Source organism: Trichosurus vulpecula, chromosome 3 (assembly GCF_011100635.1).
Source record: "Trichosurus vulpecula isolate mTriVul1 chromosome 3, mTriVul1.pri, whole genome shotgun sequence".
NCBI classification, from domain to species: Eukaryota; Metazoa; Chordata; class Mammalia; order Diprotodontia; family Phalangeridae; genus Trichosurus; species Trichosurus vulpecula.
The window spans coordinates 179,347,536-179,367,125 of NC_050575.1; the positions used below are offsets into that span (position 1 = coordinate 179,347,536).

Here is a 19,590-nt window from a genome sequence, read left to right on the forward strand (position 1 = left end):
TTTGAAGAGATGGAGAGAAGAAAGATTTCCAGATACTTGAAGTGTGATCAAAAGAACTGTTGAGAATATGTGCTTGGGGCTTCTTGTGGGCTGTGAACAGATAATTCTGGCTGGGATTCCTGTTGGAGAGAAGCAGGAGGGAGGGCTGGAAAAGTAGATTGGAGCCAAATTGTGAAGACCTTGGAATGGCAGTCTGATGATTTTGGAGTTTATCCTGTGGGCTAAGCAGAGGAAAGATGTAATCTTATTGTCACTATAGGAAAACCAATCTGGTTGCGTAGGCATGGAGAGATCATGGACCAAATTAGTGTATGTGGAGCAGGGAGGTGCCATTATGCCTTGGGAAAAGCATTGCCAACGGCTCTTCTGCTCAAGGGAAGATACTGGTATAGACTAGGCTGTCTCCCTTGGAAATGGAAGGGTCAATGGTCATGCTCCCCCATGTGTGTCATTTTTTTTTTTTTTTACTGGAAAACTTTTTATTGTAGGTGGAGTGGGATAGCTGGACACAGTTTAGATGATTCCAATTTTGTTGGCAACATCTAAAGCATCGTAGTCTGGAGCAAGTCGGACATAGGCCTTCTTCTCTCCATCAGGCCGGATCAGTGTGTTGACCTTGGCCACATCGATGTCATACAGCTTCTTTACCGCCTGCTTTATCTGATGCTTGTTGGCTTTGACATCCACAATGAAGACTAGGGTGTTGTTGTCCTCAATCTTCTTCATAGCAGACTCAGTGGTCAAGGGGAACTTAATGATGGCATAGTGATCCAGCTTGTTTCTCCGAGGGGCACTTTTCCGAGGGTATTTGGGCTGCCTTCGAAGTCTTAGTGTCTTGGGTCGCCGAAAGGTGGGGGATGTTCGGATCTTCTTCTTTTTGTGGCTGTGGACACCCTTCAACACCGCCTTCTTGGCCTTCAAGGCCTTGGACTTGGCCTCTGTCTTGGGGGGGACAACGGCTTCCTTCTTCGCCTTCGGCGCCATCTTGGGGGAAAGGGCCCATGTGTGTCATCTTGCACATCTAATATGCACATCTTTGTCTGACTGCCCGTGTAAAATAGATTGTAGAGAGAGAGATTGAAAATGTGGAGAGCTGTTAGGAAAGTTGCAGTAAATCAAGCTGAGAGGTGTGAAAGCTGATACTAAGCAGTGAGTTCGCTTTACATCTATTGTCATAGAAGTTTGGCTGTTAGGGATCAGGGGAGGGGGAAGAATCCTAGAGAGTCCAAGACAGAAAGGCTCTGGTGATATAGAGTCGAAGTTAAAGGCAGAGTGCAAGATGAATCAGACGTTTGGTGCTGCCATTGACATAGGGATTTCAAGGAGTCGAAGGAATGCAAAGCTGACCTGTAAGACTCCTAAGTTTGAATGTGTCATCCTGTGAAGATGTAGTAGCTTTGTTCTTGAAAGAGCCAGTCTGTGGAAGAGAGGGCCTGCCTGTGTCTATCCTTTCTCTGAGTCAATAAACAGAGAGAGAGAGAGAGAGAGAGAGAGAGAGAGAGAGAGAGAGAGAAGCTGTCTGCAGAGCACTGCTAGACACTGGAAGAGAGTGGTCCTTGTATGTACTTAGAGTTTACCGGTTGAGTCTGTTTTGGTGTGTGACAGTCATAGAGCCTATGAGAGAGGGTGGATCTGTGTGTGAGGGAAATACACACAGAGCTTATGGGAGAAGATGGCCACTACGTGTGTGTGATGCAAACTGTCAACATTAAAAACTCCACCTAATTTGAAGGTGGTGTGAAGATGCTGGGGGTGGGGAGGGGCGGGAGTGGGGTGGAGGAGGCGGAGCCAGGGGTGAAGGGGGAAAGGTGGAGCAGAAAAGCTGGGGGGGTGTTGTAGGGGAGGGGGGAGACAAACGGAGGCGGAGCCTGGATTGGGAGTGGCTCCGGATGGGGGATGCAGAGCATTGGGAGGCCTGGGGAGGCCTGGGGAGGGCTGGGGAGGCCTGGGGAGGGCTAGGGAGGGCTGGGCTTGGCAGGGCGGGGCGAAAGTGACTGGCCCGGGGAGTGGGGGAAAGGGGGGGAGTTGTCTAAGCTGTGAGGTAATTTCCGCGATCCGGCGTCGGAGGTTTGAATAGCCCCGGGGGCAGAATCGAAAATGATTCTGGAGCCGAGGAGGCCCTGGGATTGCGGCCTGGGACTGGAGGCCGGGGCGTAGCTGAATGGCGAGAGAGAGAGAGAGCGAGCTCCGGGGACGACAAGAACCAGAGCCAGGTCCGGGACAGCGGGCAAGGGTGGGTGTTAGGGCGGGGGCGGGGCGAAGGAAGCAAAGACTAGGGACTCCCTGCTTTTCCCCTGGACTGACGTTGCGTTGGGATTCCAGCCCTGGACTTTTCTGAGTCCCAAGGGAACAAACCGGGGGTCCCAGGCAGTTACTTTTGCTAGGGATGGGCCAGGATCCCTGTCCCCGCGTGGCCCAGACTCAGGAGGGGATGGGTTGAAATGTAGTGGGGGTGAGAGTGAGGGGGACACCTCCAGCCATTATTCCCAGAGCCCCGGCCTCTGTTCTTTGGTTGAGGGAAGCTATCATTCTCTCTACATTAGAGGAAGAAGCTAAGGCACAGCACACACACAGAATCGGGGCCCTGGACCGGAGTCACACAGAGGCTGAGTTGTCAGTGCACCTTTGCGACTCCCCAATTCTTTTCTTCTCATATCTTGTTTTTATTTTCTTCTAGTCTTTCCCTCCCGGCTATATCAATATATCCCTAGTACCTACCCTTCTCTCCCTTCAGGCGTGTCTTCTCAATTTCAGGGGAGTGATGGAGAGATCGCTATTTGTTAAGGGCTGCTGACAGAGGGACTGGAGATGGGTGCAGCCCACAACTGGAGGTGGTCTATTCCTGTTCCTGAAACCTTTTAGGTGGGGGAGCCAGAGTTGATTGTAATTTAACTGTAGTTGAGCTGAAGTCTAAGAACCTCGAGGCAGCATTTTGGGGTTCTCCGACTCTGGAGCCTTGGGAAAGAAATACTCCCGGCTTTGGCCTTGCCTGACCTGAGATGTACCACTGCTGACTCACCGGGAGGCCCGGCTTAAAAGACACCCCTAGTGAGGCTTGGGGAACCTGCCTTAGGGGAAGGGGGAAAGGGCAGTAGTTGTGAGCTGAGTCCTTGGGCTCTTGGCAGGGTTCTGGCCTTGGGGATCACAGAGGATAATGGGTGTTCCTGCTCTTAGTGGTGCTTTTGAATAAGCACCAAGGCCCCTGGCCTATAAGCAGGGGAGAAATCTTGGAGCCAGAGAGAAACCTGCCCACCTGCACAGCATAGGGGAGCAGAGGAATGGCTGCTTTGACTAAGAGTTTTGCCTCCCTTTGAGTCATCAGGCTATTGGGCCAGAAAAAAAGGATAGTATTGATGGGAGGAGATTGTAGCTAAAAAGCCCTTAGGGGAGGGTCCTCTTGAGAATTTGGGGACTAAATTTGGCTAAAGTGAATTAATGTCTAGTTGGGTTGTGTCATCCAGAACACTACCAAATCTGGTTAAAGCTCTTCAGTCTGTTCTGATTCTCTAAGACGACTGACCCTCTTATATCAATCTGGAAAAATAGTTTTTGCTTGGGGAATGAACTTCAGTGTTATGAATACTTTGTTTCATTGATCCTTTATCTACTCTTCCAAGAGTCTCTTAAAAAAAAAAACACCACCCAACAACTCTCCCTTTACATAAAAAAACAAAAGATGTAACATTTCCAGGACAAACAATCCTGAAGTCTTGTTGGTTCTTTTCATTGATTTTGCTTGTGAGTAATAGGGAAGATCTGAATGGCCTCCCAGATCTCGAGAGGTGGCCACAAAGCTTTGATTGAGTCTGAGTATGTTACTTGGTGTGTTAACTTTGTGTTACTGGTTAATTTGTGTCCCTCTTTTTTTTCCTTCCAAAACTCTTGTGTCTTCCCATCTGCTAATCAATCAGTAAGTAGTTGACACTTAATAAATGTTTATTGATTGTTAATTAACAAGTGTTAATTAAGTGGGAAGCACTCTGATAAGCACTGGTGACACTAAGAGGCAAAACCAGCCCCTACCCTCAAGTAGTTTTCACATTATTATAGGGGAGAGAGAACATGCAAAGAACTATTTATTAATAAGATATGTACTGGGTAAATTGGAGGTAATCACAGAGGGAAAGCATTAGCATTAAGGAGATTCAGGAAGGGCTTTTTGCAGAAGGTAGGATTTTTCTTTGAACTTGAAGGAACCCATAAGGAAATAGAGAATTCCAGGCATGGGAATTAATTGAGTTTGGAGATGAAGTATCTTGTTCTAGGAACACCAAGGAATGCCAGTGTCTCTGGATCATAGAGTATGTGGGAGTAAGATTGGAAAGGTAAGAGGGGGCCAGGTTGTGAAGGTCTTTAAAAGCCAAACAGAAGACTTTATGTCTGATCCTGAAAGGAATAGGGAGCCACTGGACTGTATTGAAATGGGAATGGAGGAGTAACATGGCCAGACCAGTCTTTTAGGAAGATCAGTTTGACAACTGAGTAGAGGATGGACTGGAGTGGGGAGAGACTTGAGGCAGAAAAATCAACCAGCAGTCTATTTTTGCCATAATTCAGGCATGAAGTGTACCAGTATGATGGCTACGTGAGTGGAAAGGAGACCTATATTAAAGATACTACAGATATAGAATCTATAGGACTTGGCAACAGATTGGATATTGGTAGGCATTTTGGGGGTGGGGAGAAAGATGCTAAGTTGTGGTTTTTGAGTTTAAGATGTTTATAGGACATCCAGTTTTGAGATGTATAATAGGTAGTTGGAGATGTGATATTGGAGGTCTGAAGAGAAGTGAGGCCTGGATAAGTAGATGTTAGGATCACTGTATAGAGAGATAGTAGTTGAATCTATGGTAGCTGATGAGATCACCAAGCAAAATAATATGGAAGTATAAGATAGCCCAAGATAGACCCTTGAGACACCCCCTGGTTAATGAACATCACCTGGATGAAGATACTTCAAAGAAGACTGAGAAGGAGTGGTCAGGGAGGTAAGAGGAAAACCAGGAGAGAGCAATGTCATGAAAACCCAGAGAGGGATGAGTATCCAAAAGGAGGTAATCAGCAGTATTATATATTGCGGAGAGGACAAGAAGGATGAGAACTGAGAAAAGATAATTAGATTTGGTGATTAAAAGACCACTGGTAACTTTGGAGAGAGTTGTTTCAGTTGAAAACCAGACTGCAGGTAATTAGAAGAGAGTGAGAGGAGAGGAAGTAGAGGTAAATTTCCTCCTTTTTTTTTTTTTGAAAGTGAAAAAAATATGCTTCATTCTGCACTCAGAGTTTATCAGTTATTGTTCTGGAGATAGATGGCCTCTTTCATCATGAGTTCTTTGGAACTCCTATGGATCATTGTATTGATCAGAGTAGCTAAGTCTTTCATAGTTGATCATCATTACAATATTGATGTTACTGTGTACAATGTTATCCTAGTTCTGCTCACTTCACTTTGCATCAGCTCATATGAGTCTTCCCAAGCTTTTCTGAAGTGACCCTCTCCATCATTTCTTAAAGTACAATAGTATTTCATCATAGTTATATACAACAACTTGTTCAAACATTCCCCAATTGATGGATATCCCCTCAATTTCCAATTCTTTGCCACTACAAAAAGAGCTGTTATAAATATTATTGTACATATAGGTCCTTTTTGTAAACTGCTTTCTCAAGGAATTTAGACACTAAAAGGAGAAAAGATAGGATGGTAGTTATCGTGAGTATTGTAGGTAGGATGTTGAAGACTTTTTTTTTAAGGATAGGGGAGACCTGAGTGAGTCTATAAGAAGGAATGGGGAGATAGGGAGAAACAGAAGATTAGTAAGAGAGTAGGGATAAGAGAAGGGGTAGACTGATGAAGAAGGGAGGGGATGGGATCAAGAGCATGTGTTGAAGGATTTGTCATAGCAAGGAGATGGGGAATCCCTTGAGGCAGGGGTGAAGGATGAGATAGTGGGAGATTTATGAATCAAATGAGATGAGAAAGGAAGAAGAAGGAGCTCTAATGAATGGGTTCAGTCTTTTGTAGAGAAGTATGAGGCAACCTACTCAGCTGAGGGGTCAAGGGGAGAGCAGGATTAAAAGGTTTAGATTAGCCACTGTGGTGAGTGGAATACTGTAACTATGCTAACCTGACTTAATGCACATATGGTCCTGTGGGTCTGCTTAATACAGAAATGGAAAGAGAAAGTGAATGTTGAAAACTGAAAATAAATATATTAAATATAAAAAAAAAGAAATAGAGAAAGGACAAGGAGGTTGTGGTTTGTTTAGGGAATGATTTATTTCTCTGGCACTTTGATTTCAGTTACTCAAAAGCCAAAGTAATATGATTCTCCGTTATACAGGTAGGAAAACTGAGGTTCACATGAGGTGAACCAAAGGCTTATTTTATTACTTGGGAAAATCAGACCTCAGGGTTTAAAGAGATAGGAATATGATTAAAAAGGAACCCTTAGATTTCTAACCTGTCTAATCTGTACCTCTGGGTGCAGAGGCAGAGGTTATCATCCAGTCTTTGCTTCCCTTCCCCATGCAATGGTCTATTCCTTGAGATTCTCCAAGGCTTTTTAGCTTGCTTTTCCTCCTCTCCACCCCACTCTGCTTCTCCTAACCTATCTCAGTCATTGACATGTGGCATGGAGGAAGAGAGGGAAAACTTACTGTGGTGAAACCCTGTGTCCTGGGGCTAGGTGGAATCTGCTCCTCTGCAGGGTTCCCAAAGGTCACAGACTTTGATTTTCTCCCACCCCTTACCTCACCCCCAAATGGAAATTTTTTTGTGGGAGCTCAGCACTGCTGGATGCAGATGGACTCAGGAAGCTTACTAGTTTGTAGAGTCAGATATTAACTCTCTTAAGCCTTGGAAGATCAAAATGAGGAAAAAGTCACTAAATATTGGTCCCCAGAGAAATTTTTGCATAAAGTTGCTTTGTCCACCAATCAGGGACCATCTTGGCACTCTGGAGGTTGGAGCATCTCTACCTATAGAAAGAAGTGACTTCAAGGAGTTGGGGTGGGAATGGAAGGAAGAGCCCATGGCTTTCTCAGAGAACTTTGTGTCTGCCAGTCTTCCTACCTTCCTGCCTCTCCAGGGTAGAGTGATCATCCTAGGAACCTCCTTTCCCACATCTCAAGCTGGCCCTGCCCCATGAGCTCCTGGGGGAGGCCTGGGTGACATTTCAGTGTTCATGGTAAGGAAAAACGTTTACAGGACAGACAGGCTGCCAGGGTTTTGTCATTTGGTTTTTGTAGATGAATAAAAGAGAAAATTATTTTCTTCAACTTGGAAAAGTGTCAAAACCTAAAGCTTCCCTTCTCTTTCACAAAACCATGTCCATCTATCTTTCCGTATTCTGCTCCAAACTTACTTTCTCCATGAAGTTTAGTCTTCCAAAATGAATCTCACCTACCTCTGGTCATCTTGTCCTTATGGTCATTGCTGTTACCTTTTGTCCTGTACCCACAGCTGTCACTAGTTAGGCATTTATTTCCATGTTTTCCACTGTAAGTTCTAAAACTTTGTTTGTTTTTAGATTTTATCCCACATTATACTGGGGGAGCTTCTCTAGGGCAGGGCCATGCCTCCTCTTTCTTCTTCCTGATGGGCTCAACACAGACTTGGAAGGAGCAAGTATCTGTCCTTGCCTGGAAGGAGCCAGCTCTTCTGTCCCCTTTCCCTTCCAATCCCCAGTTCAGAGTGATGACTATTCCCATCTCCCTAGGGTTCTGAGTTCAGGACATGAGTTGGAGGATGAACTGATCCTGAGGTCCAGCTACCTTGAGGACCTTGCTGTGCCTGCTGCAAACTGACCCAGTGTTTGGGGTATCTGAAGCACCTTTAGCTGGAGTCATTGGATATTTTATATCTAGTTCAAGTGTCCTGTGGAGGGAGATGCCGTCACTCAAAAAGGGGCTTCTGGCTCGGCTCCAGAGCCAACTGGACCGGCTCCAGAGCCAACTGGACCTACGCGTGGGCTGCTCAGTCTGCTCGCAGCCATTGAATGAGAGCACATATTTATGGCATTCCATAGAACACAACTGCCCCCGTGAGATCCTCCTGGCAAGGGCCAAGGGAGCGCCTGAGCATAAAGAATGGAGAAAGGTTGGACGCAGGCCGAGCTTCCCCCGGCCCAGACGTTATGAAGTGTGCCGCTACTACAAACCTGGGATGGGCTGCAGGAAACACCACAACCAGTGCACATTTGCCCGAAGCTTAGAGGAAGCACTGGTTTGGACTTTTGAGAGGGAAAACAACATCCCCAGACTATGGCTGAAAGCTAAAGTACAGGGCAGCTTGTACCAAGGGACTCCCAGGATCTTGACTGCAGCTGAGGAAATAGGGGCCGAATTTGGAGGCAACTTTCAGGAACTTTGTAAGCCTTGCTTCCGGAACTGCCCTCCACAGGTGACTATTCGGGGTCCAAACCTGCCATGCTCACAGCATGGGGCCTCTAACCTGATTATCGTACACATAACAAGTGAGGGTCTTAGAAAGAAACAGCTAGTCGAGATTCGGCCCCGGCCCCGGCAAAACCACCTATTGGAATATTGTATGTATGTGTCTCGAGGACATCCATGTCGGCACGGGGCTGTCCGCTGTCAGTATGCTCACAGTGACGTGGAGATGGCTGTGTGGGAAGCTGAGTCTATGGGCTGCCTGACTCGTTCTGACTTGCTTGAGCTTCCAGCCACACTGGAATCTGGAGCAGGGGCTGGAACCAGCGGTGAGGATGGTGGTAGAAATGGGAGCCCATCTGCTTCACCCCAGATTCAGCTATATTGCCGTGCCTGCCTCGTGACCTGCAGCTCCCAAGAGAGTTTTGAGAACCATTGCTCATCCCTGGAGCACACACAGATGGTGTCCTATGACCAGGGGGCCCTATGGGAATACCGAGCCCCTCCCATTGGGCTCCGCAAGTTCAAACTTTGCAGCAGGTAAGGTTTCTGGGGCAGGAAAGGCAGCACTTCATTTAGCAAACATTTGTTGAGCACGGACTGTGTGGTCAACTCTAGGCGAGGCACTGTATAGGGAGAGAAGAGAAGGAGCTAGTGCTTAATGTCTGCACTCAAGGAACTCTTTCCCACCTTTCCCCTTCTTCTCCTCCATCAGCAAATACTAAACTTCTACGTATAGGACATTGACTGGATTTAGCTCCATAATGGTACCCTACTTCTGTAGAGTGCATGACTTACAGTGAGTTAATCAGCAAGCATATATTGAACACTATGTGCCAGGCGCTGATCAGTACTTGGGATACAAAAGAAAAGACAAAATCATAGTCTCCATCCTCAAGGAGCTCACATCCTGCACTCTAAATGAGGAGACAAGATGTAGAAAACTATGTACATATATAGATATGTGGAGTGTAAATGTACAGTGTAAATGTAAGCTAATTTCAGAAGGGAGTCACTGGCAGTGAAGGGGAGGGAAAGAGGGAAGGAGGGAAGGAGGGGACACGAGGAAAGGCCTCTTGTGTGCTACAAGCAGGATTTGAGCTTTCTCAGCTTTTGATGATCTCGGCAGCTCTATGAGGTAAGCAGGAGAGGTATTTTACTCATTTTGCAGATGAGGAAACAGACACAGAGAGATTTAAGTGATTCAGCTGAAGGTGATTACAAGGAGTAAGATCTGATTTTGTAATTCTGGGTACCTGACTTAGTTCAGTGTTCTTTCTGTTATATTGCATATGGAAGCAGATCACCTTTTAGTGCCCCCATCCCCAACTGCTCAAAGTTTGGCCTCTCTGGGGGAAGGACTGGATGGATACCTTAGCTACTCCTTGCCTTCTTCCTTTCTTATCAAGCCTTAGATTTCATATAAGCCACTGGACTAGCCCTCAGTCCCCAAATTCAGGGCCCCAGCCTATGGGAGAAATCCATAAATGTCACTTCCTTTGCATGTTCCTCTGTTTCACCAAACCAGAACATTAAGATGGGCTCACAGGATCATAGATTTAAAAGTGGAAGGGATTTTCTAGGTCAAGGTCATCTCATTTTATAGATGTGGAAGCTGAAGCAAAATGATGTGACTTGCTCAGTCATAGAAGTGGTAAGTATCAGAGTTGGGATTTGAACCCTATGTATGGTCTTCTGATTCCACATCCAATATGCTCTGCATCTGACCTCGTTATTACCTCAGCAGCATGGCAGAAGGGTAGGGCAAGACTTTTATTGCTCTAATCTTCCTGCTGACTACTCTGTTTGGATTTCCCATTCTATCAGGCTAGATATCTGTGAGTATGGGAATGGATGCACCCGGGCGCACTCCCTGGAAGAGCTGCAGGAGTGGATTGTGCGGGCTCAGGCAGCCCAGATAAGAGAGGAATCAGCCCGGCAGGATGGACTTCTCTCCTACCAGGACCGGCTTTTACATGAATATCAGCACTGCAGCAGTGAAATGCTGGTGGTGAGTAGGGCTTAGCAAAAAGACTTCAGAAGGACTTCAGAAGAGGGGTGAAGAATGGGGAGGGCCTGGGTGTGATCTCATGGACCTGGATGGGGAGCTGGGGCAGCATCCCTTCTGCTAACAGCCTCCTGTGCCCATTTGCCTCTCATCAGATGTCCGAGTCTATATGTGACGTAACTGTGCACTGTGACCAGCCCTTACGATGCCAGGTAGACGACAAGAAATCACAATGCAGATGGAAATTTATCATCCGTTCTAAGGTTTGTGACATAGTTTGGGGAAGTGGGAGGTATGTAAAGTATTCCAGCTCCCTCCTCACAACAAAGGAAACAGTCACCAAGATGATGGGGTTGTAGGATGACACACAGAGGTATGCCAATATGACTGGGGAAGTGAGGGATCTAGAAGATTGGTGCTAGAGTGAATCCTGTAATCTGGGGGCAGCTAGTAGAGGAAAAGCGATGGCCTGGCTTTTGGGGGGAACAGAAGGGGACTGGGGGAAATGGAGGGAGAGGGAGAATTTAGGGGTAGGTTGGCCAAACTGCTGACATTGCAACATCTCTCCCCACCACCTCTGTAGGAGCCACTGCAGCACGTGGCCCTCCTTAAACGTCAGATGGGAGCAATCTTTTCCTTGGTGAGTCCTGGGCTTCCACGAGGACAGCTTTACGCCCAAGGCTCAAGGTTCCGTGTGCAGGGTGCAGTGATGACCTTCCAGGTGGAGGTGCTGGTGGAGTGTATCATTTTTGGCAGCTATGAGCAATGGGTAGCTTTTGACTTTGGATGCCGGCCTGTCCTGGTACAGAAGCTACATGTGCAAGTGGGACAGAGGGAGACCCCTGGCATCCTGCCTACTTGTACTCAGGACCAAAACTGTCTTCTCAAGTTGATACGCTGGCACAGTGGAAATCGTTGTGTGGTGCGCAGTGTGGCCAGGACAGCTGAGCAGGTGAAGCTGCTAGCCAAGTACAAAGTGAGCCCCCAGGAACTGGAATACTACAGGTCAATGGCTTCTGACCAGATTCCCATAACTCCAGTCAACTATCGGGACAGGATGCACCAATTCTTGTATGTGGAAGAAGAAGCTCAGCAGGAGCTGGTGGCCAGGTGAGCATGGGATGGAGTCATTGGCTGGGGGAGGGGGAAGGACATGAAGTGGGGAACAGAGGAAGGTGGTAGTTAAGAGTTGGGAGCCATGTCTCTCTATGATGCCCTCATTGGCCCAGGATAATCAGTCAGAAATCAGGAAATACCAGAATAGAAATACAGCTAAGTTTGAGAGATGTGGATGGGTTAGAGGGGATCCAGAGGCGAGGTTTGTAAGAGGCACAGTTCACTGATTTATTTATTCCTTTGTCACAGACTGAACCTTCAGGTGGAAGTCACATTGACCTCCAAGATGCAGACCTTGGCAATGGGCCTGAAGCTTGCACCACCTGGGGAATTGTATGCCAAGGTTCCAATTCCTTGCTCCCTGACACCAGACACAGACCAGGGCTATTTGCTAAGTAGAGCTGTTAGCACTGCTTACGTGGCACCTGTCCCTGCCCCTGACAATCGTGTGTATGAGGTTCGGGTGGAAGTCAAGGCCACTTCAGAGCAGAATGTGTGGCTTCTGCTGCCAGCCCACTGCTGCTCTGCCTTGGGAGTTAAGGATGAAGATACACAGCTTATGGAAATCCAATTTCAAATTGACAAGACTGTATTTGGGATATGGCACCAAGCCATTGATGCACTTCAGGATGACAGACTGGTGGCACCTGACGTACCTGCCTGTTGTCTGCCTTCTTTGAGGCCACCTCCCCAGGAACTCCGTGGTAATCCAAAACAGAAGCAGGCCATCTCCTTTATCACAGGCACAGCCAGTGGTCTGAGTCGAGTGCCTCCACTGCTCATTTATGGCCCGTTTGGGACAGGCAAGACATACACGCTAGCTATGGCCACACTAGAGGTTATCAAACAGCCAAACACAAAAGTGTTGATCTGTACCCACACCAACAGGTGAGCTGGGCTGGGGCAAGGGCATCAGATGCAGCTTTCTTTGGGTCAGAATTGGGGCTTGATTCAACCAACATTTATTAGGTACCCATGAGATATAGTGTAGTATCATGTTCTATACTGTAGAGTAGTGGATGATACCCTAGGAATAGAAAGATAAAGACTGACAGTGTTCTTGTTTATAGGCAACTTGTACACAGAGTCAAAATCACAGGATTTTAGAGTTGGAGGGACTTCAGTGGCCATATAATCTAGATTAATGTGAAGGAATGTGAAGAATCCCTTCTGTAACATACCTAGTTATATCCTCCAAAGACCTCCAGAGAGGGGATACCTAGTACTGATTGAGACAGGTCATTCTACTTTTGGGTGGCTCTGATCATTGGGAAGTTTTTCGAATAAATCCTCTTTGTAACCCCCCTCCCTTATGGTCCTATTTCTGCCCTCCGGGGTCAAGTCAATCAAGTCTAATCACTCCTCCATATGGCAGCTCTTCAAATATTTGAAGACAGGTATAACATAAATGGCTGATAACAAGGCAGAATGTGATTGGGCAAAGGGAGGGAGAGACTACTTTCACTTGCATACAGGGGGTGCAGCAGGGGGTGGGAAGTTCATGGTGGAGGTAAAATATGAGATGGGTCTCAAAGTGAAGGATTTTTACAGTTAGAGATTAATTAATAGTGGTGGGCTCTTTTGGGGTGTGCTGGAGCCAGCTTAAACCAGGGCTAAGTTACTGATTATTAAAATTCCATTGTAAGCATTCACACCTTGGAAATCAGCAAACAAATTAGAGCTTGATTTATTATTTTGTTTGTCAAGACTTAAGAAACTGCTGGAGAAAATGTTAATAATGCATATTAAACTTAAAGAGTGTCATGCAAAATTCCCTCACTCCCTCTCCCCAGCCAGTTGCTAAATATTTACCAGTACACCCTTGGATGTAGGTAAATAAGTTTCTGGTCCCTGGAGGTCTTCAGGCATTTTGGATGACCCCATGTAGGGCTCTAAGAAGGGAAGTTTGTCTTGGTGTTTTCTCTCTTTTTACCTGCTTCCTTTTACCTGCCCCCCATCTTATTTTCACCCAAGGGGCTTATTCTGTGCCTTGTTCCCCAGGGCCACTTCTTATACATTTACCAAGACACCAACACATTGGCTCTATTCTACATTTGGAAGAGAATATGAACACAGGCACAGAGATAAGAGAGGTTAGTGTGAAAAAAGGGAACACAGAGAGTAGTCTTAACTTTTTTTAATTTTTTTTTTGTTTTTAGTTTACAACACTCAGTTCTGCATAATTTTGAGTTCCAGATTTTCTTTCCCCCTTCCCCCCCTCCCCAAGACAGCATGGAATCCAATATATCTTCTATGTATAACTTCGCATTGAACTTATTTACACACTAGTCAAGTTGTGAAGAAGAATTATGACCAATGGAATGAATCATGAGAAAGAAGTAACAGAACCAAAAAAAACTCCAAAAACAAAAACAAAAGAGAAAAAAAAAGGGGAAAAAAACCGGGCGTAAAGTGTGCCTCAATCTGCATTCATACTTCATAGTTCTTTCTCTGGATCTAGATAGCATTCTCCATCGTGAGTCCTTTGGAGTTGTCTTTGCACTTCTTGTTGCTGAGAAGAGCAAAGTCTATCAGGGTTAGTCCTCACAGAATCCATATATCTGTGGTTGTGTATAATGTTCTCCTGGTTCTGCTCTGCTCACTCAGCATTATATCGTGTAGGTTTTTCCAGGTTGTTATGAAGTCTGTATCATCCCCATTTCTTATAGCACAATAGTATTCCATTACCTTCATATACCACAACTTGTTCAGCCATTCCCCAATTGATGGGCATCCCCTTGATTTCCAATTCTTAGCTACTATGAAAAGAACTGTTATAAATATTTTTGTACATATGGGTCCTTTTCCCACTTGTGTGATCTCTTTGGGATATAATCCAAGAAGTGGTATTGCTGGGTCAAAGGGTATGAACATTTTTATAGCCCTTTGGGCATAGTTCCAAATTGCTCTCCAGAATGGCTGGATCAGTTCACAATTCCACCAGCAATGTAACAATGTTCCAATTTTCCCACATCCTCTCCAGCAATTATCATTTTCCTGTTTTGTCATTTTAGCCAATGTGACAGGAGAGATGTGGTACGTAAGAGTTGTTTTGATTTGCATTTCTCTAATCAGTAGTGATTTCGAGCATTTTTTTTTCATATGCCTATAGATATCTTTAATTCCTTCCTCTGAAAACTGCCTGTTCATATCCTTTGACCATTTGAGTAGTCTTAATTTTAATGGAACATGGAATACATGAAGAGAAATGGACTTGTCCAGTAGGGGCAGGATAGATTGTGAAAGACCTTCAGTGCCAAGATCAGGAATTCAAACTTTATTCTGAATGGAATGGGGAGCCACTGGTGATTTTTAAATGAGGAAATTTACCCAGTCTGTGGTGTGAAGGTTAGATGGGAAAGGGCATAGATTTTAACATATCTTCAGGAAGAAGTCTCTAAGAAGCTATTGCAATAATCTGGAGAGGGTCGAAAAGAGAGGAGGGTCGAAGAGTTGGATAAGAGACATTAGGATGGCAGAAACTATAAGATTTGCCAGTTGATTAGTTATGTGGGTTATGTGGGACAAGGAAGAGTCAAACTGAGAGATGTTATAATAGTGTTGCCATTGCCAGAGATAATTTAGGAAGAGGGGCAGGGGGAAATGATGGGTTCATTTTTACGACTATTCAGTTTGAGATGCCAGTGGGAAATGCAGGTGGGACCTACCCTTTGGACACTTATTCTAGGATGAAAATAGAAACTTGGTAATTAGACTTGGCATAAGGTTCAATGTTATGTTATACCAATGTGGACAAAGACAAGGTAATACATCTTTGTAGAAAATGAATCCCAAATGTTTTTTAGGATGTTGGGTTCTGAACTCATAGTTGGAAAGGGACTTGAGAACAAGACTGGATTGTGGGCATTCCTGTTGACCATGGAGGACATCAAGTCATTGGTTCATGATCATTAGTAGAGGTTTGCATTGAATAATCTCCTTTCTACCCAGAAGGACTTTTTTTTTCTGATTTTGTTTTCAGTTGCTTATTATTTCCCCTTTCTTTTTGTTGTTTGCTGTGTTTTTTCAAGCTGTCATCTAATCTAGTCATGAGGGTTTCCTAATTAATCTTCTTGGTCTTGGTGCAGTAGGTAAGCTTTACCATCTTTTGGGTCGATTGGTTTGTTTCTGCCAAGAATAGGGACTTTCTGTAAATAAACTGGTTTCTTTTGTTGTTGTTGTTTACTGCCCCTGTTCCTTTTTTGGGCTGTGTTTTCTTCCAAAGTCAGTTAGATGCAGGGTTGTTTGATGTAAAGGGCTCTGAATTTAGGAAGATAGGCTAAGAGTCATCAACACTAGGACATTCATCTTTATCGGTGCCAAGCCTTCATCCCTATGTTGGTTGATAGAAGTGGGGAGAGGTTGGACCAGGGCTGGGTGAGGTATGGACCAGGATTAGAGCAGGGTTAGGCCAGTGTTGCACTGAGGTTGAATCAGGATTAGACCTTCCTCACTGGAACAAGATTAGTTCAGAGTTCGACTGAGACTTGATCAATATTGGGACAGGTTTAGACTCCCATTGAGTCCAGGTTAGACTAAGGTTGAACTTAGGTTGGACCAGGATGGGATTATGGTTAGATTATCATTGGACTGGGGTTAGACCAGGGTTGGTCTTGGGGGTGGACTAGGATTAGATCATCATTGGACCAGGACTGGAGCAGGGTTAGATTAGGTACAGAGCAGGGTTGGACCAGGATTGGACCAAGATTCCACTAGTGCTGGACCAAGGTTAGACCAGCATACCATCAGGACTAAAACAGCATTAAATTAAGATTAGGTCCTGGTTCAACCAGGGTGTACTTGTATTAGCACTCTTAGTTAGGAAAAGGCATTTTTAAAAACCAAACAAACCCTGTTTCCGTTGAATTAAAGGAAAAAAGGATGGTTTTCCCTACTAGCCAGGTCAAGGAAGCTGGAAAATTTTGGGTACAACCCTCCTGGAATGGGAGAAGGGTTGATGATGGCCACTTTCCCAGTCCACCCTGGTGGAGGGGGGTTTGGAAGGGGATAGTAAAAGGAAGGTTCAGACAGAAGAGTTCTTTGGGGTCCAGCTGTTTCAGCCATTCCATTTCCTCTCAGGGTATCTCCTGTTAGTCTAGTTTTCTGAGGTGGTTCTGTAAAGTTAGCTCTCAATTTTCTGCACCAATGGACAGAGGCAGTTACATAGATAATAGAATTGTAGCTATTGCACTGACTTCTTTGGAACATATTGTCAAACTGAAAGGAGCCTCCCTCACTGGCTTTCCCCCTCTCCCTCACATCTGAGTCTGTCTTCCCTGAGCTTACCTAGATGGTAGGTTGGGGATGCTCTAGGACTAAACATTTATGATGGAAATTGGATAATTGGCACTTGATTAATACCTTTAGATAATTTTGAGAGTGAAGTTCCTTATAATTCTCTCTCTCTGTGTCTCTCTCTGTCTCTCTCTCTCTCTCTCTCTCTCTCTCTCTCTGTCTCTCTCCTCTCTTTGTCTCTCACCACCCCCACACTTCTCTTTCCATGTCCCTCTCTCCTTTCTGTGAACAAAAATGCTTAGCACAGTATTTATTAAATATTTCTCAACAGATTATCAAATATCTCCTAAGCACTTTAAAACATTTTAATTTCAATTTTCACTTAAGCACTTTGGACTTCTCCTTTTCCTCCTTTTACATTATACAGTTTGCATCTCCTGGTAGAATGTAACCCCCTTGAGGGACAGGAATTATGTTATTGTTTTTTCTTTGTATACCCAACATTAATTAGCACAGTGCCTCACACATAAGAGGCAGGAAATAATTGTTAAATTGAATTGAAGTAGTTGAGGAAATCCTGTAGCCATTCTCCTGAACCTCTTCTGTTTTTCCTCTGCAGTGCTGCTGACATCTACATCCGTGAGTACTTTCACGCCTATGTCACAGCTGGACACCCTGAGGCTGTGCCACTGAGGGTCAAAAACACGGAAAGCTTCCTCAACCAGACAGACTCAACCACACTGCAGTATTGCTGCCTCTCAGATGATGGACGCTCCTTCTCCTTCCCAACTCTAGAGAAACTAAAGCAGCACCGCATTATAATTACTACCACTACCTTGTCCCGCTCCCTGTGTGTGCCGCCTGGTTTTTTTTCCCACATTCTCATTGATGAGGCTGCTCAGATGTTAGAATGCGAAGCCATAATTCCACTGGCCTATGCCACCCAGAACACACGTATTGTTCTGGCTGGGGACCACATGCAAATCACCCCCAAACTCTTCAGTGTGGGGGCCAGGAAGTCCGCTGATCATACACTGCTCAATCGGCTGTTCCAGTACTACCAGCGGGAGAGTCATGAATTAGCTTCCCAGAGCAGGGTCATCTTCCATGAAAATTACCGTTCCACCAAAGCCATTATTTCCTTTGTGTCTCGGAATTTCTATGTGGCTAAGGGCAATCCTATTCAGGCTAGTGGACAGATCCCTGGCCACCCATGCAAGTACCCACTCATGTTTTGCCATGTGGCTGGTACTCCTGAGAGAGACATAACAATGACATCATGGTTCAACAGGGCTGAGATAGTGGAGGTGATCGAAAAGGTGCAAGAATTCTATAGTATCTGGGCCTACCAGTGGAATAGCCCTGATCTGAAGCAAATTTGTGTTGTGTCCCATGGTTCTCAGGTGATTGGCCTTCCTTCCATTTCTGTCTTTTCTCTTCTGCAGGGATTAGAAACACAGTCTTGATTTGTCAATGGGCAGGCAGAAATTTGTATTTAAACTCCCACCTCCAAATGACAGCCATATCAGATGTCCACTGGGCACTCTAGGAGCCCCATAGTTCTCAGGATCCTCAAGAAGTATCCTGCATATTGATTGGGGAGTAATGATCATTTTTGGACCCTTTTGTGGTCTAAACTTCTCTCCTTTACCTGGAAAAGAAGGGATCTCTGGGGTCCTTCTGCATTATTATCACTCTCAGTGACTCATCTTCATCAAGTATATGTTTGTAGATAAACACGCTCAGATGCAGCATAGTCTAGTGGATAGAGAGGTCTTTGAAGACAGAACCGCCTGGGTTCAAGTCCTGAGTCTAACCTATCTTGGATGCGTGACTCTGGACAAGTCAGAGTTCTTTTTTTCCCTTTTTTTTTTTTTGAGGGGGTAAGGCAGGGCAATTGGGGTTAAGTGACTTGCCCAAGGTCACACAGCTACTAAATGTCAAATGTCTGAGGCCGGATTTGAACTCAGATCCTCCTGACTCCAGGGCCAGTGCTCTACTCACTGTGCCACTTAGCTGCCTCTCTTTCAGAGTTCTCAGACCACTCTCTAAGAGAAGGTGCCAACCTATATTTGTAGAGACTTTTCCTCACCTGGGAGTTCCCTATGCTAATAAAATCTCAGGTCTAGTCCTTATCCCTTTTAGAGAAACGTAGGAAGATGCACAAGTAGTACAATGATTGCCTTTAGCAAACATTACAATAGCTCATGTCCTTTGTGATCTCAGTATATTGGTACCAGGTACCGGTGTTTCCTAGTGGAGGCTGGAAATAGTAGGGGCCGGGGTATGTGTGTGTGTGTGTGTGTGTGTGTGTGTGTGTGAGAGAGAGAGAGAGAGAGAGAGAGAGAGAGAGAGAGAGAGAAACCCATCATCCAGCAGAGTGAAGCTGATAGAAACTTACCTTTTCTCTGAATAATCTATGAAGGCTTCATGGAGGAGGTGGGATTCTGTAAGCTGTGGAATGATCTGAGGAATGTGGCTTAACTTTTTTGTTGTTCTGGATGGTCTTGGAAAGGGAGGTGGAGTATACATTTGATACATTCTTTCTCCAGGTGATGGGATTAGTTTGGAGGCTGAGGTCTGGGTGTTAAGCTTGGTCATATAGGGTAGGCGTCTTGAGGAATGTTGTTTATTCTGTTTTTCAGGTGAAAACACTGAGGCAGGAACTGAGGAAGAAACAACTAGGAGAAGTAGCAGTGGAAAATTTTGAAAATCTGCCAGGTGGGTATCTAGTTCCAGGAGCATAAAGATGGAAGGTGATGTGTCTAGATCCGGTGGGGATGGAGGCATGGAAGACCCTATTTGAGGTGACCTTAGCTGTCTATTTAGAGCCTTAT

At 45.3% G+C, this 19,590-nt stretch overlaps 2 protein-coding genes across 2 annotated transcripts in view; one reads left to right on the plus strand and one right to left on the minus strand.

The window, feature by feature from the left end:
• Positions 1-513: 513 nt before the first annotated feature.
• Positions 514-992, minus strand: LOC118844846 (60S ribosomal protein L23a). The gene has a single exon (XM_036752844.1). It carries the CDS (start codon positions 982-984, stop codon positions 514-516), a length of 471 nt encoding a protein of 156 aa, XP_036608739.1. The 5' UTR covers positions 985-992.
• Positions 993-8,545: 7,553 nt separating this feature from the next.
• Positions 8,546-19,590, plus strand: part of HELZ2 (helicase with zinc finger 2) — a 29,878-nt gene continuing 18,833 nt past the window's right edge. The window contains exons 1-7 of the mRNA XM_036749090.1: positions 8,546-8,934; positions 10,222-10,405; positions 10,558-10,665; positions 10,986-11,512; positions 11,768-12,406; positions 17,373-18,156; positions 19,399-19,474. Coding sequence (XP_036604985.1) covers positions 8,552-8,934; positions 10,222-10,405; positions 10,558-10,665; positions 10,986-11,512; positions 11,768-12,406; positions 17,373-18,156; positions 19,399-19,474 — 2,701 coding nt within the window. The 5' untranslated portion in view covers positions 8,546-8,551. The remainder of the gene's footprint in view (positions 8,935-10,221; positions 10,406-10,557; positions 10,666-10,985; positions 11,513-11,767; positions 12,407-17,372; positions 18,157-19,398; positions 19,475-19,590) is intronic.